This window comes from Nannobrachium achirus (assembly GCF_963921795.1).
Source record: "Nannobrachium achirus genome assembly, contig: SCAFFOLD_221, whole genome shotgun sequence".
In the NCBI taxonomy this organism is placed as follows: Eukaryota; Metazoa; Chordata; class Actinopteri; order Myctophiformes; family Myctophidae; genus Nannobrachium; species Nannobrachium achirus.
In genome coordinates this window covers 32,918-44,926 of record NW_027664950.1, presented here as the reverse complement: position 1 = coordinate 44,926, position 12,009 = coordinate 32,918, and the positions used below count along the sequence as shown (strand labels likewise).

General features: G+C 40.4%; 1 protein-coding gene across 1 annotated transcript; it reads left to right on the top strand.

The window, feature by feature from the left end:
* Nucleotides 1–1,471: 1,471 nt before the first annotated feature.
* LOC308280697 (calsequestrin-1-like) lies at nucleotides 1,472–9,439 on the top strand (the record flags this gene model as incomplete). The annotated part of the gene is made up of 10 exons (XM_080755017.1): nucleotides 1,472–1,478; nucleotides 2,733–2,833; nucleotides 3,103–3,214; nucleotides 5,926–5,999; nucleotides 6,368–6,498; nucleotides 6,636–6,681; nucleotides 6,817–6,871; nucleotides 7,042–7,142; nucleotides 7,824–7,898; nucleotides 9,161–9,439. The coding sequence occupies 10 exons, from the start codon at nucleotides 1,472–1,474 to the stop codon at nucleotides 9,437–9,439; spliced, it is 981 nt and encodes a 326-aa protein (XP_080611143.1).
* Nucleotides 9,440–12,009: the final 2,570 nt, after the last annotated feature.

Below are 12,009 nucleotides of genomic sequence, written 5' to 3'. Positions count from 1 at the left end.
GTGATGATCATTCGGCACAAGTGCCAATCAAAGTGACTGCACTGGCCAATCACAGGGCATCTTTTCCAGGACTTGGCAAAACATATAAAAGCATAACATGGCATGATGACATGGATGTGTTTGTATTGACAACTAGTAACACGTTCATGAAAAATAAAAAACATTTTGACCACAACAAATAGTGTAAAAGTGATAGTCTAATAGGCTCCACTCTATGCTATGAGAGCTGCTGGGTTCTGCTGGGGAAACTGGACAACAGGGGCATTTCTGCCTAATAGACCCCATGGACAGTCTTTTTGGATCAATATAAGTAGGAAAATGAGCCTAGAAGTGATTTAGGGTGGAGTTGTTCTTTAACCATGACCAAAAACACCAAACAAGCTGGCCATTGGGAAAAGTGGGACAACTCCCGAACGGCCGGTTCATTCCCGGCCGGCCATTAGGAAAAAAATAAAAATAAAATGTCGGCCTTCGTTTCATTTTGGGGGCTGGGTGCATGGCCAACAAAGTAAATCGTCACTCTCGGGCAGAAACCTCGTATCTCCAAGTTTCAAATTTGTAAATTTTTTTGCAAAGCAAAGCCCTGCTTCATCATACAAGGCCGTCGCACAAAAGTAGTGAAAACGAGGCGTTGTGTGCTCGTAGATCGGCTGTTTTCACTAGTTTACATCATTTTCAAACAGTTTTGGACTTACAATGTTTCCACCTGACAACGACAAAATATAACTCATGTAATTGGCCCACTGGCTTGTCACTTGTCATGATCTGAAATGGCAAATCTTTGAGTAGCAGCAGCGCTATAGAGAGAGATCTCTCTATAGCGCGCAATGAGGGCCTCTCCAACTCTTTTTCCTGGGCTGAATCAGGGGCCCAGCATCATGTCCCTGTGGGTAATACTGGGGGCCACATCAGAACAACCAAGACCAGAAAGGATTGCTGTGCATCTCTGCATACTAAGTGCTGAGTTACATGATCAAACAGTGGGTTTCAATCCACAGATGATGAAAGGGCTCTTCCCTGTTAGTAGTGCTTTCTGCTCCTGGCAGTCTAACCATTACCCACCCAGGGCACTCAGGCACCCGCGCTAATGCACTATAATTACCTTCATTTCAGAACACAATGTTTCCAAAGGCATTTCACATTCTGCTTTCATAAGACTCGTGTAATGTCGCTCACACAGTTTTGTGGGGTTTTCCTAATTCCTACCCTGGCTGTAAGGTCATCAGTGTCACTTTTTTATATGTCAGCACAGCAGCCATGTGTCTCAGTGTCTGTGTCATTATCTTGATAACGGACCAAGATTGAGGCTATCAAATTCAATGATAAGTGTGATGTCCTCTGCTCCAATTTGGCCAATTGCTGCAATCTCAGAGTTGAAAAGTCAAATGTTAAATCAGACAAAGGTTTTCTCTAGACCACTAGAGTAACATGCATTTGGTGACAGTGGCAAGGACAAACTCCCTGAAACTCCATGAGCTGTAAACATGGTCTAGGGCAGTGTTTCTCAACCACTGTGCCTGGGGACCTTTGGTGTGCCCCTGAGAAGGGTCAAGTGTGCCCCTTGAAACTGCTTGAAAGCCAGTATTGTATTTACATTTTTAAAAAAATGATTTAAACTAGTGAAAACAGCCGATCTACAGGGCGTTGTGTGCTTGTAGATCGGCTGTTTTCACTACTGTTGTGTGACAGCCTTGTATGATGAAGCAGGGCTTTACTTTGCAAAGAAACGTACACATTTGAAACTTGGAGATACAAGGTTTTCTTCCCGAAAGTGACGATATTTACACCCCCGTATTATGTTGGTGTGCCCATGGATTCTTGGGACATGAAAAGTGTGCCCATGCAGAAAAAAAGGTTGAGAAACACTGGTCTAGGGTGCATGGCCATGTGCCTTGACCAATTTGTTTGGCACATTTATTCACATCCAAGATGATGACTGATTAGTCCGAACTGCATTATGCGTTCCTTTCCTTTATCCTTTTCTTTCTTCCTGAGATATGACCGATTATGTAAATGTGACCTTGACCTTGACATTTGACATTAAAAGAAATTCATCTCTTCGGGCAGTCTATACTGATAACTCCTATTCCGTGCACTAAGTTTCATGATAATCTTCCCATCTGTCCTCAAACTAAAACCTGCCACAAAAAAATCAGAAATCTAACTTTGGTCGATTATATCTCCCCTTTAATATACCCAAATGGTATTGATATACAGCTTGTAAGGATCTGGCATTCATGAAATGAGCAACACAGCCAAATGTGTGGGTAGCGCCCCTCCAAAAATTGTCAAAATGGCCTGGCAGGCCTGCAATACTGTTATTTTGGTGTTCACCTTTGTTACTTGGGGCATTGAATGATTGCACTCTCCCACAGTAATAATGAAAAGAAAAAACAACACATATTGGCAATTTTTACACTTTGTTAATGTTAAGCTCAGTGTCAGGGAAGCCCAAAACGAGAGTAAATGCCAGCAGAACGGTATATTGCAAGCCATTTTGTCAAAATTCTGGTCGGCGCTACCCACCCGCTTGGCTGTGTAGCTCATGCCTCGAATGCCCGATGCTTACAAGCTGTACCTCGTTGTAAAGGTGACAAATCAACGATAAAAAAATATAAAACTCAATACCATTTGGGTTTATTAAAGGGGAGATATATTCGACCAAAGTTACCCTGCCACATGCATGAGAGCAAGTTAGGTAACACGTGTTTTCTCTTTCTCTCTCTCACCAGGCCTGGATGAGGTGGAGAGCATCTACATCTTTGCCGACAACGAGATCATTGAGTATGATGGTGAGCTGGCTGCTGACACTCTGGTGGAGTTCCTCTATGATGTAAGTGATATGAACGAACGCACACTTTTGTGTTTCTGCCGAGAGATCTCTGTCGAGTGGATCGTGTGAAGTATCAATTAACACTTATTTGAGGAGATCTCACCAAGAGCCAAACCCAGAAGAGGTTAGAAGATAATAGAAAATGGTCATAAATCGCAAATGTGCTATCATGTACATTTTACATACAGTATTTACATATTCGTAAATGAATGTTGGCCACTACAGAAACCCATGCAAATGTACTAACATCTCCTGTCGTCTCTTCACAGGTGATTGAAGACCCCGTGGAGATCATTGACAACGACCGTGAGCTGAAGGGTTTCCACAACATCGATGAGGTCACCAAGCTGGTCGGCTACTTCAAGAGCGAGAAATCCCCCCGTAGGTGCAACCATGACGTCATAACCATGAGAACAACTATACATGCTATTGAGCATATTCACATGGTGGTCATTTTGTGGTTTCACTACCTTTAAGGTGGGGAACAAACCTGGAGAGTAATACAAGAGCAAACCACAACCACCGTGTAGATACATTATGGTCAATTGTGTTGTTATCAAATAATGATACTTCCACAGCTGCAGGTAGAAATTATATGAAGCACGGAGATGTATAACTCTTTATCTCTGTGGTTTATTAACCACCTTACCAGCGCCATTCCCATCGGGCACGATTACTATAAAGATAACTAACTATATTGTTCACCATTATATATATATTTTCATAGTCAGTGTGAACACTGCCATCCACTTGACTTAGAAATCTTTTTTTAAAACCATACTTTTATAGTTATTATGATAGTTATAGTGCTCAGTGTGGCCCTTCATAAGTCCGGTATCCATATAGCCTGTCATTATAGGCAACTTTTTTTAAATACTTTCAAAACATTTCAAAGAATGGTGAGAGCTAATGGGACTGTAGTTGGGGATATTTGGCACTCGCCCCCCGATTGTCGGTCAGAGCTAATACACAGGACCACCGTAGTGTAGTTGACTTCGACTTTATAGTCTTTTGACTCCTTTAGTGACAGAATGGTCTGAAATACAAAACTAACACAAACACACATGTCCGCAATCATAAAAAAGAAACATTAACATAATTAATTATAGTACAAACAATTCACTCAAAACTGAAATAACTCAAAAACAGAAGTAAAAACCCACAGCATAAATCACTTACTTACCACAGAACTAGTCCTTACCCGTTCAAAGATATGAGCTCTGAAATGATGTGCAGTGTGTGGGTTATGGGATGTGCACTGTGCACACAGACAGTATATGAGGGATGGAAAGTAACTTTAACTGGTGCTTGCATGATAATATGTAGGAGCATCAATGTAAGAAATACCCGTTTGTTTAATGGCTATAGAGATACTGTGTAACGATCTGCATGACTTTTATTTTTTTACAGACAACATCTGTAACGGGGCCAGACAACCCCCCCGCCCGCCCACACACACACACACACACACACACACACACACACACACACACACACACACACACACACACACACACACACACACACACACACACACACAGATGGTTAAACATGTTGCGTCATGCTAGATGCAGAATAGATATGCCTCATGCTAGATGCAGAAAAGATATAGATACACCATAGAAATGCTAATATACAGCATATGATTTGTGAAAGTGACAAACGGGCTTCACAGTTATGTCAGGTGTGTACATATGCTAATGGTGATGCGATTTCAGATCAATTGCTCCAGCCACTGAGGAGAAACGCTGTGACAGACAGACAGACAGACAGACACTCACTCAGACAGACACTCACTCAGACAGACAGACAGACAGACAGACAGACAGACAGACAGACAGACAGACAGACATTTGGAAAATTATATGTTAGATGGCACACACTACACAGAGGGTCCTTTCTGGAGCCAAACTAAATGACACACTGGGGGACATCAACCTGAATATGATAAATGATGATTGCCGTGGCCCACCCGTCCAACAAGACCATTCAGCCTGTTGAAGGTGGAGTGACATGGCCAAAACAGCTAATTAAGGCTATCAAATTAGCCAATTTTTTTTAATGATGTCATGTACCCCCATGTTAAATGACCCAATCAAATTAATTTATTGTAGTTACTGTACTGAAAGTAGTACTTTCTGTACAGTAACTGAAATAAATTAATTTGATTGGGCTAATATGGGGGGAGGGGCGGAGTCGATTATCCATATCATTATCTTTTGAAACTGCCCCAAAAAAAGCTGTCCGAGGTGTGTTTCCGACTTTCTAAACCAACTTTAAAACTATCAGTTCTAGGGGTAAAAAATATATAGCATTCGCTATAAAATCAATGGTTAGACCGATAAAAAAGTACATGTCTTCTTCAAAAAAGGTGTCAAAAAAGGTGTACGAGGGTCAACACGCTTCTCCCCGTGACCCCGTCTATGAGACGGTTTTGTCGACCATACCCTGCTGTCTCTGCCCTAACCTGACTGGAGCACCAGACCGACCGGAGCAAGCCATGTCCTGCTCCGGTCTGTGCGCTGTGCTCACCGGAGCACAGCGACCGGACTGAGGTCCGTGCGTGGCTCATATCATACACTCTGTGTGTGTGTAGCCTGTGTGTGTGTGCTTTCGCGCGTGTGTGTGTGCGTACACACACAATAGCTCTCGCAAATAGCCGTGCGGTGCAGCGTTAGCCGGTCTACACGCTAACAACAAGCCATCACGTTGTGCGTGGCACCGCACGACGGACGAAGTATACATTGCGCGGCACCGCACGACGGACAAAGTATACATTCACTACTAACTGATTCGGCCCGCCTCCTTTTCAGACTGTTTGAAGAAACACCACGTGACCTACTGTATCATAATGTTAAATTTCGGCCGGTGTCGCCACTCCTTTAAGGGATTGGCTGTCATCAATGACACCTGTGCAAGAATAAAAAAAAATATCTTATTTTCAAAGATAGAGAAAATATCAGATTTAGAAACTATTTTAATTATGCTTTGTATGACAACATAGTGTATGTGGCCTAAGTGGTTAAAGGGTCTCATAAATGCATTAACATGCCTTTTAACTTTTTACATTTTCATTATTCTCCAACATCCAGACTTCATCGAGTACGATGATGCCGCCGAGGAGTTCCATCCCTTCATCAAGTTCTACGCCACCTTCGACCCTAAGGTATGGACATCCAGTCAACAATTTTGTTAGTTTTGGATGGAGACCTAATAGAGGAAGTTATGCGCGAATGCCTACTGAGTGGCAAAAAAAAAAATCGACTTTCATGACCTTGACAGCCCATACATCCAGTCAGAAAAGTCCTATTGCATTAAACGACATTAAACAACATTAAACTCACTTTTCCACTCACTTTGCCACACAGTTTGCTACTCAATTTTCCACTCAATTTGCAATTCACTTCATGCATGTGCCTACCCTCTATAAGAGGTAATAACCAAACATATAATATGTGGTGAATACTTTTCACTTCCTTCGCAGTGAGTTTATCATGGCCACCACATTCAAATCTCACTTTCTTCTCATTTCAGGTTGCCAAGAAGCTGAAGCTGAAGATGAATGAAGTTGACTTCTACGAGCCTTTCATGGAGGAGCCCGTTACCATTCCAGGAAAGCCCTACACTGAGGCTGAACTTGTAGACTACATTGAGGAGCATGACAGGTGAGAAATTGAGGAGACTCCAAAGTAATTTAGATTTTTGAAATTTGAAATTTGATTTTTTTGTTATTTAGTTTTGTTTTTTGTTTGTTTTCATTATCATTATTATTATATCTTTATATATTTTTTTTTATATCCAGGCCAACCCTGAGAAAACTTGAGCCTTACAGCATGTATGAGATCTGGGTAAGCTGCTTAAAAAACCCTCTAAGATTCCTCTTAGCTTCAACTGTTGCACACAGAATTAAGCATAACCTGAAAGTCAATCTGTGGAGGAAACATTGGACACCCTTGTCTCACTCCCCACTCTTATTTTCTTAGGAGGATGACATTGATGGAGAACACATCGTTGCCTTTGCTGAGGAGGATGACCCAGGTAATAAATGAATAAATAAATAAATAAATACATACATAAATAAATAAATAAATAAATAAATAAATACATAGAAATAATGAATTATAAGAATGTTGAATTATAGGTATTTTAAAAAAGAATCGTATTACATTGCATTAGCAAAATACACAACCTTTGAACTTTACACTTAGATGGTTTTGAGTTCCTGGAAATCTTGAAGGAGGTGGCCCGTGAGAACACCGATAACCCCAACCTCAGCATCATCTGGATCGACCCTGACAAGTTCCCCCTGGTATGAGCACCATAACTACTGATCATATCAATTCCTATTGATATTGATTGTGTCTGTGTAGCTCGGTTGGTGGAGCACAGATTAATGGGAGCTTATGGTTGGTGTAGTGCTCCACCTCAGCAATCCATCTCCCAAGGATCTATGAATGTGACATCAGCTACTGTATGTTTTTTGTTGTTGTTGTATTTTGTATTTGTTACGGCCCGATGTGTGATAGACTTCCTTGTTGGTTGATATCGATACCACTTCAACCTACTTATACCATACTTACGTATATTATGATTATTCGTATAGCATTCAGTTTGAAAGTGTCCATTGATCAACTGGATGCATTATCCAAGCTTTCCTCTCATTGCTGTACCGCTCTCTCTGTCCCTCTTTGGGGCGGCATAGCTCAGGGGTAGAGAAACTGGTATTAGAGCACGAAGGGTATAAATCCCGAAGGGTTCCCAGTTCGAATCCGGGCTCCCCCTGAGTCAATGTCGAAGGGTCCTTGGGCAAGACTCTGAACCCCTAATTGCCTCCGGTGAGTAGGTTGGTGCCTTGCATGGCTTCCTCCGCCACCGGTGTATGAATGTGTGTGTGAATGGGTGAATGTAATGCACAATCTATGTAAAGCGCTTTGGATTAAAAGCGCTATATAAATGCACCATTTACCATTTACCATTTTGCCACTTTCAGCTGGTGCCCTATTGGGAGAAGACTTTCCGCATTGACCTCTCCTCCCCTCAGATTGGCGTGGTTGACGTTGAGGATGTAAGTCCGGTTTCTTCTCAGTCCAAGCATTGCCGCACGGCTCACAATGTACCGCATGTATTTTAGCAGAGCCCAATTCATAGCTTGTGTGGTTGTGTAGTAATCAGGGGCATAGTTCTGCCGATTTAAAATGACTCCAATACGGAACTAAAACTTCCTATGATTGGCTGCTAGTTGCGCTGTTTCCCCCCCCCCTGGCCGATCGCAAAAAGAATTGTCCTCCATTGGACCCCATTCATTTTCCCCTTTCGTTTTCTAACCTTAATTAACATTTTCATGAATACTGTATGGTTCCTATCGCTAGTTAAAAATTGCCTTTCAATCACCATCATATTCGTTTTGTCGAAATGTGGTCCAATTTATTTAAAAAAAAAATTATAAAGTTGCGGGGGGGGGGGGGGGGGCGTGGCCAACTAAACTGATACCAGCCGGCTGTGTTCTTCTTGACCGTTGGCAGCCAATAGCATCTCTGATGCCTTTACAATTCTATGATGGCGACACCCATTCCAAGGGGTAGAAAGGGCCATTTGCGCTGCATAGAAACCAATGGCTTCGCATCGTCCATATTTTTCTACAGTCTATGGTAGTAATTGACTAGTTGAACCCCAGGTGAATGTAATTGACTACCTTTTAGGACAGAAAAGCATCCCTGATAGAGGACTCCCAGAATACCTCTGTCTTATAAGACTTTCTTTGATTGAGTCTGATGTTGGTCCCCTTGAACCCTATTCTGAGGGGGAACGTTCAGAACGTTCAGAACGCATCGAATTGCTTAGATAGATTTGTGATCTAAGCACAAATAGATTTGATGTAGAGTATACCAAGTACAGTTGTAACTCGAAGACCAATATTTCCTACATTTTGCTTTTAATTTTATTTATCCTTTATATATATATATATGTATATTTATATATATATATATATATATATATATAAACTTTATAAAGCTAACATTTTAGCAAATTAAAAACAAAATTCAACGATTTTTGCAATAATTTCATGAAGAAATCAAATTAGAATTGAAGAAATTCCATAAATTAGAAAACAAATGTTTAAGAAGTAGTGAAAATAGCCGATCTACAACCTGTTGTGAGCTCGTAGATCTGCTATTTTCACTAGTTTGGGCAAACATCTAATATCTCGAGTCTTTTGGGTCTTGAGCTAAAAATGTTGGGAACCACTGCTCTATGGTTGAACCACATTTTGATATTTGAACTGTTTGCACTCGAGGTTTCATGGCATTCTCGAATCCTCCCTTGCAGGCCGACAGCGTGTGGATGGAAATGGATGACGATGACGACATGCCCACAGCAGACGAGCTGGAGCAGTGGATCGAAGACGTGCTGTCCGGGAAGATCGACCCAGATGATGACGATGAAGATAACGATGATGATGATGATGATGATGATGATGACGAGGATGACGATGATGATGACGACGATGATGATGACGACGATGATGATGATGATGATGATGATGACGATGATGATGATGATGACGACGACGACGATGACGACGACGATGATGACGACGATGAATAAATGTTCACTACCATCTTTGGGTTTACTTTCCTTTCGCCAATGACGGCGCAAATCAAATCAAGTGCAGCAACAACAATCTTCAGTTTTCTAATATCCTGCCACAAAAGCCTGGCCCCTTCTCTTCCTGTTTGCTTCCTGTATTGTTTCCTCAAAAGTTTTTTTTGGCGGACAAAACTCACAGCCCAAAAGGAAAGCTAAAAGAAAAATATATTTTTAAGGATGTAGATGGTTTCAGGTTAACAAATAACACCACGCTGTCCTGAATGCTCCAACTTTTTGCGAACATCCGGCTCATAACCGTCGCCCTGAGATCTGAGAAACAGCTAATAACGATCTTCTAACGTTAGCCTATATGAAACATGTCCATAAGATATTTTATCCATTATCACAAGCTCAGATTGTTTTCAGTCAGCTTTGAGCCTACGACTGTTGAAACTGCCTGAAAGGTTTCAGAAAAGCAGGGGGGAAAAGCAGACAAAAAAGGGCTGTCGTACATGTGTCACACGTCATTTGTTAAGTGTTTTTTTTTTCTCTCCTAATCATGGGGTGAATGTGAACAGGTAGGCTAACAGAGATACTGTACGTTCCCTGTTATGTTGTTGACCTGTGTCTCAAAGATCAGCCCTTACAGTACATGTATTCTGTTACACTGTTTTAACATCATGTTTTCTACTGGACAAACAGAAAAAAAATCTTTGTTGTATTATTTTGTAAAAAAATAATTAAACTTAAGCTCACTGGTAAGTCTTAAGATTATGAGATTAATGTACAATTAAATTATTAAGATCCTGGAACAGACAAACCAAAGAGAAAGAAATACGTGATCGTATGATATATATTTGGGATTAATGAGGAAAAAAGAAATACAAATTTTAAAACATTTGGTGTGGCTTGTCATTTCTCTATAAATGTGTGGTATGGATTGTCATTTCTCCGTCATCAGTGTGATTATACAAATAGGTAGCAAATTCAAGAAAACCCCTCAATAAATACGTGAAATTAGTGCATGTGTTAGTATTATAACATAACAGATACACATTTACTTGCCTACTTATTTACATATAAATTACGTTTCACTCACTACTGTGATTGCACTAACAACAAGGTTTTCAAACTACTATGGATATTATTTGAATTACTTTGCATTTTCTTCTTGGTTATAATTATACTATAACAATGAACAGAGAAGCCGAATCCCACATTCGGGCCCAAGAACCTTCTCTCTGCCTTCACTTCGGTGGAACTCCTATCGTTCCATCCGCCCCTTTTGCCTCTGAGGAGGACAAAAAGGCTACATTGCCGGTGTACGAGGAGAAACCTATCACCAAGGTGAGGTTGTCCCAATGCATGGTGGAAACCTAATGGCTGGCTTATTCTGGGGTAGGAACAGAGATGGGCAGTATTTGAAATACATGTATTTGAAATACGTATTTGAAATGCTTTTTTTTGTATTTTGTAATTTTGTATTTGGCTGGGATGGAGAAAAAATAGATGTAATTTGTATAAAAATACTTTCAGGTCTAGTATTTTCTGTATTTTAAAATACACAATACTTTGTAGTATTTGTATTTTGTATCAAATACTTTTGGATTTCGCCCATCTCTGGGTAGGAATGACACCACCAGCTGGGCTGAGAGCACAGTGCAGTTCAAGGAAAAAGGTCCAGTTCTGCAAATTTGGTGAATTTTCTTACTGGGTGTGTATGTAAAGCTTCTGATTCGATAACCAAGAGATTATTATCTTCCCATTAGGCGAGCCTTCTCGCTCACCAAAGACAAACCTCAAAAAATGTACAACTCCTATCAATCATCATCGATCTTGCTTCTACCCTGAAGAAGGCAGTTGGCTGCTGTAACGTTGGTCTGCGTCCTAAAATAAATACTTTGGCTTTAGCTACAGTGTGTGTGGCCGCTTCAATAATAATAATAATATCAACTAGAAGAGAAAATTTCTAAGAAATTTTAAGTGTGCCTGCAGCTCGCTAAGTCTGTGCAACCTTGTGTAGCGGTTGGTGTTAGCATTAGCGTTATTTCATTTGACGCAACCCGCGTGTCTGTATGACAAACGGTTCACGAGATCAAGGGTCACTTCCTGTTTGGTGAGGGGCACTTCCTGTTTGGCGAAATAGGCCCCAATTAAGGTCATGGACGATTAATGAATTAAAGCTGCAAGCAGCTCTACCCACGTCACAAGGCCAGCAGCCAATCAGAAACCAAACAGGAAGTCAGCCATTTCGACTAATTAGTGGCGTTTTGGAGCATTTTTGGCCGTTATCACGGGTCGCACTTTAACGACAGTTTTTTGAGAAAAAATTTTTTTGTGAGAAAAAAAATTTGAGAAAAAAACTTTTTTGAGAAAAAGAAATTTTGAAAAAAAAATTGTGAGAAAAAAAAATCTTGAGAAAAAAAAATGTGAGAAAAAAAAATGTTGAGAAAAAAATAATTTTGAGAAAACAATTTTGAGAAAAACATTTTTTGAGAAAAAAATAATTTTGAGAAAAAAAAAATTGAGAAAATTTTTTTGAGAAAAAAAATTTGAGAAAAAAATTGAGAAAAAAAATTTTTTGAGAA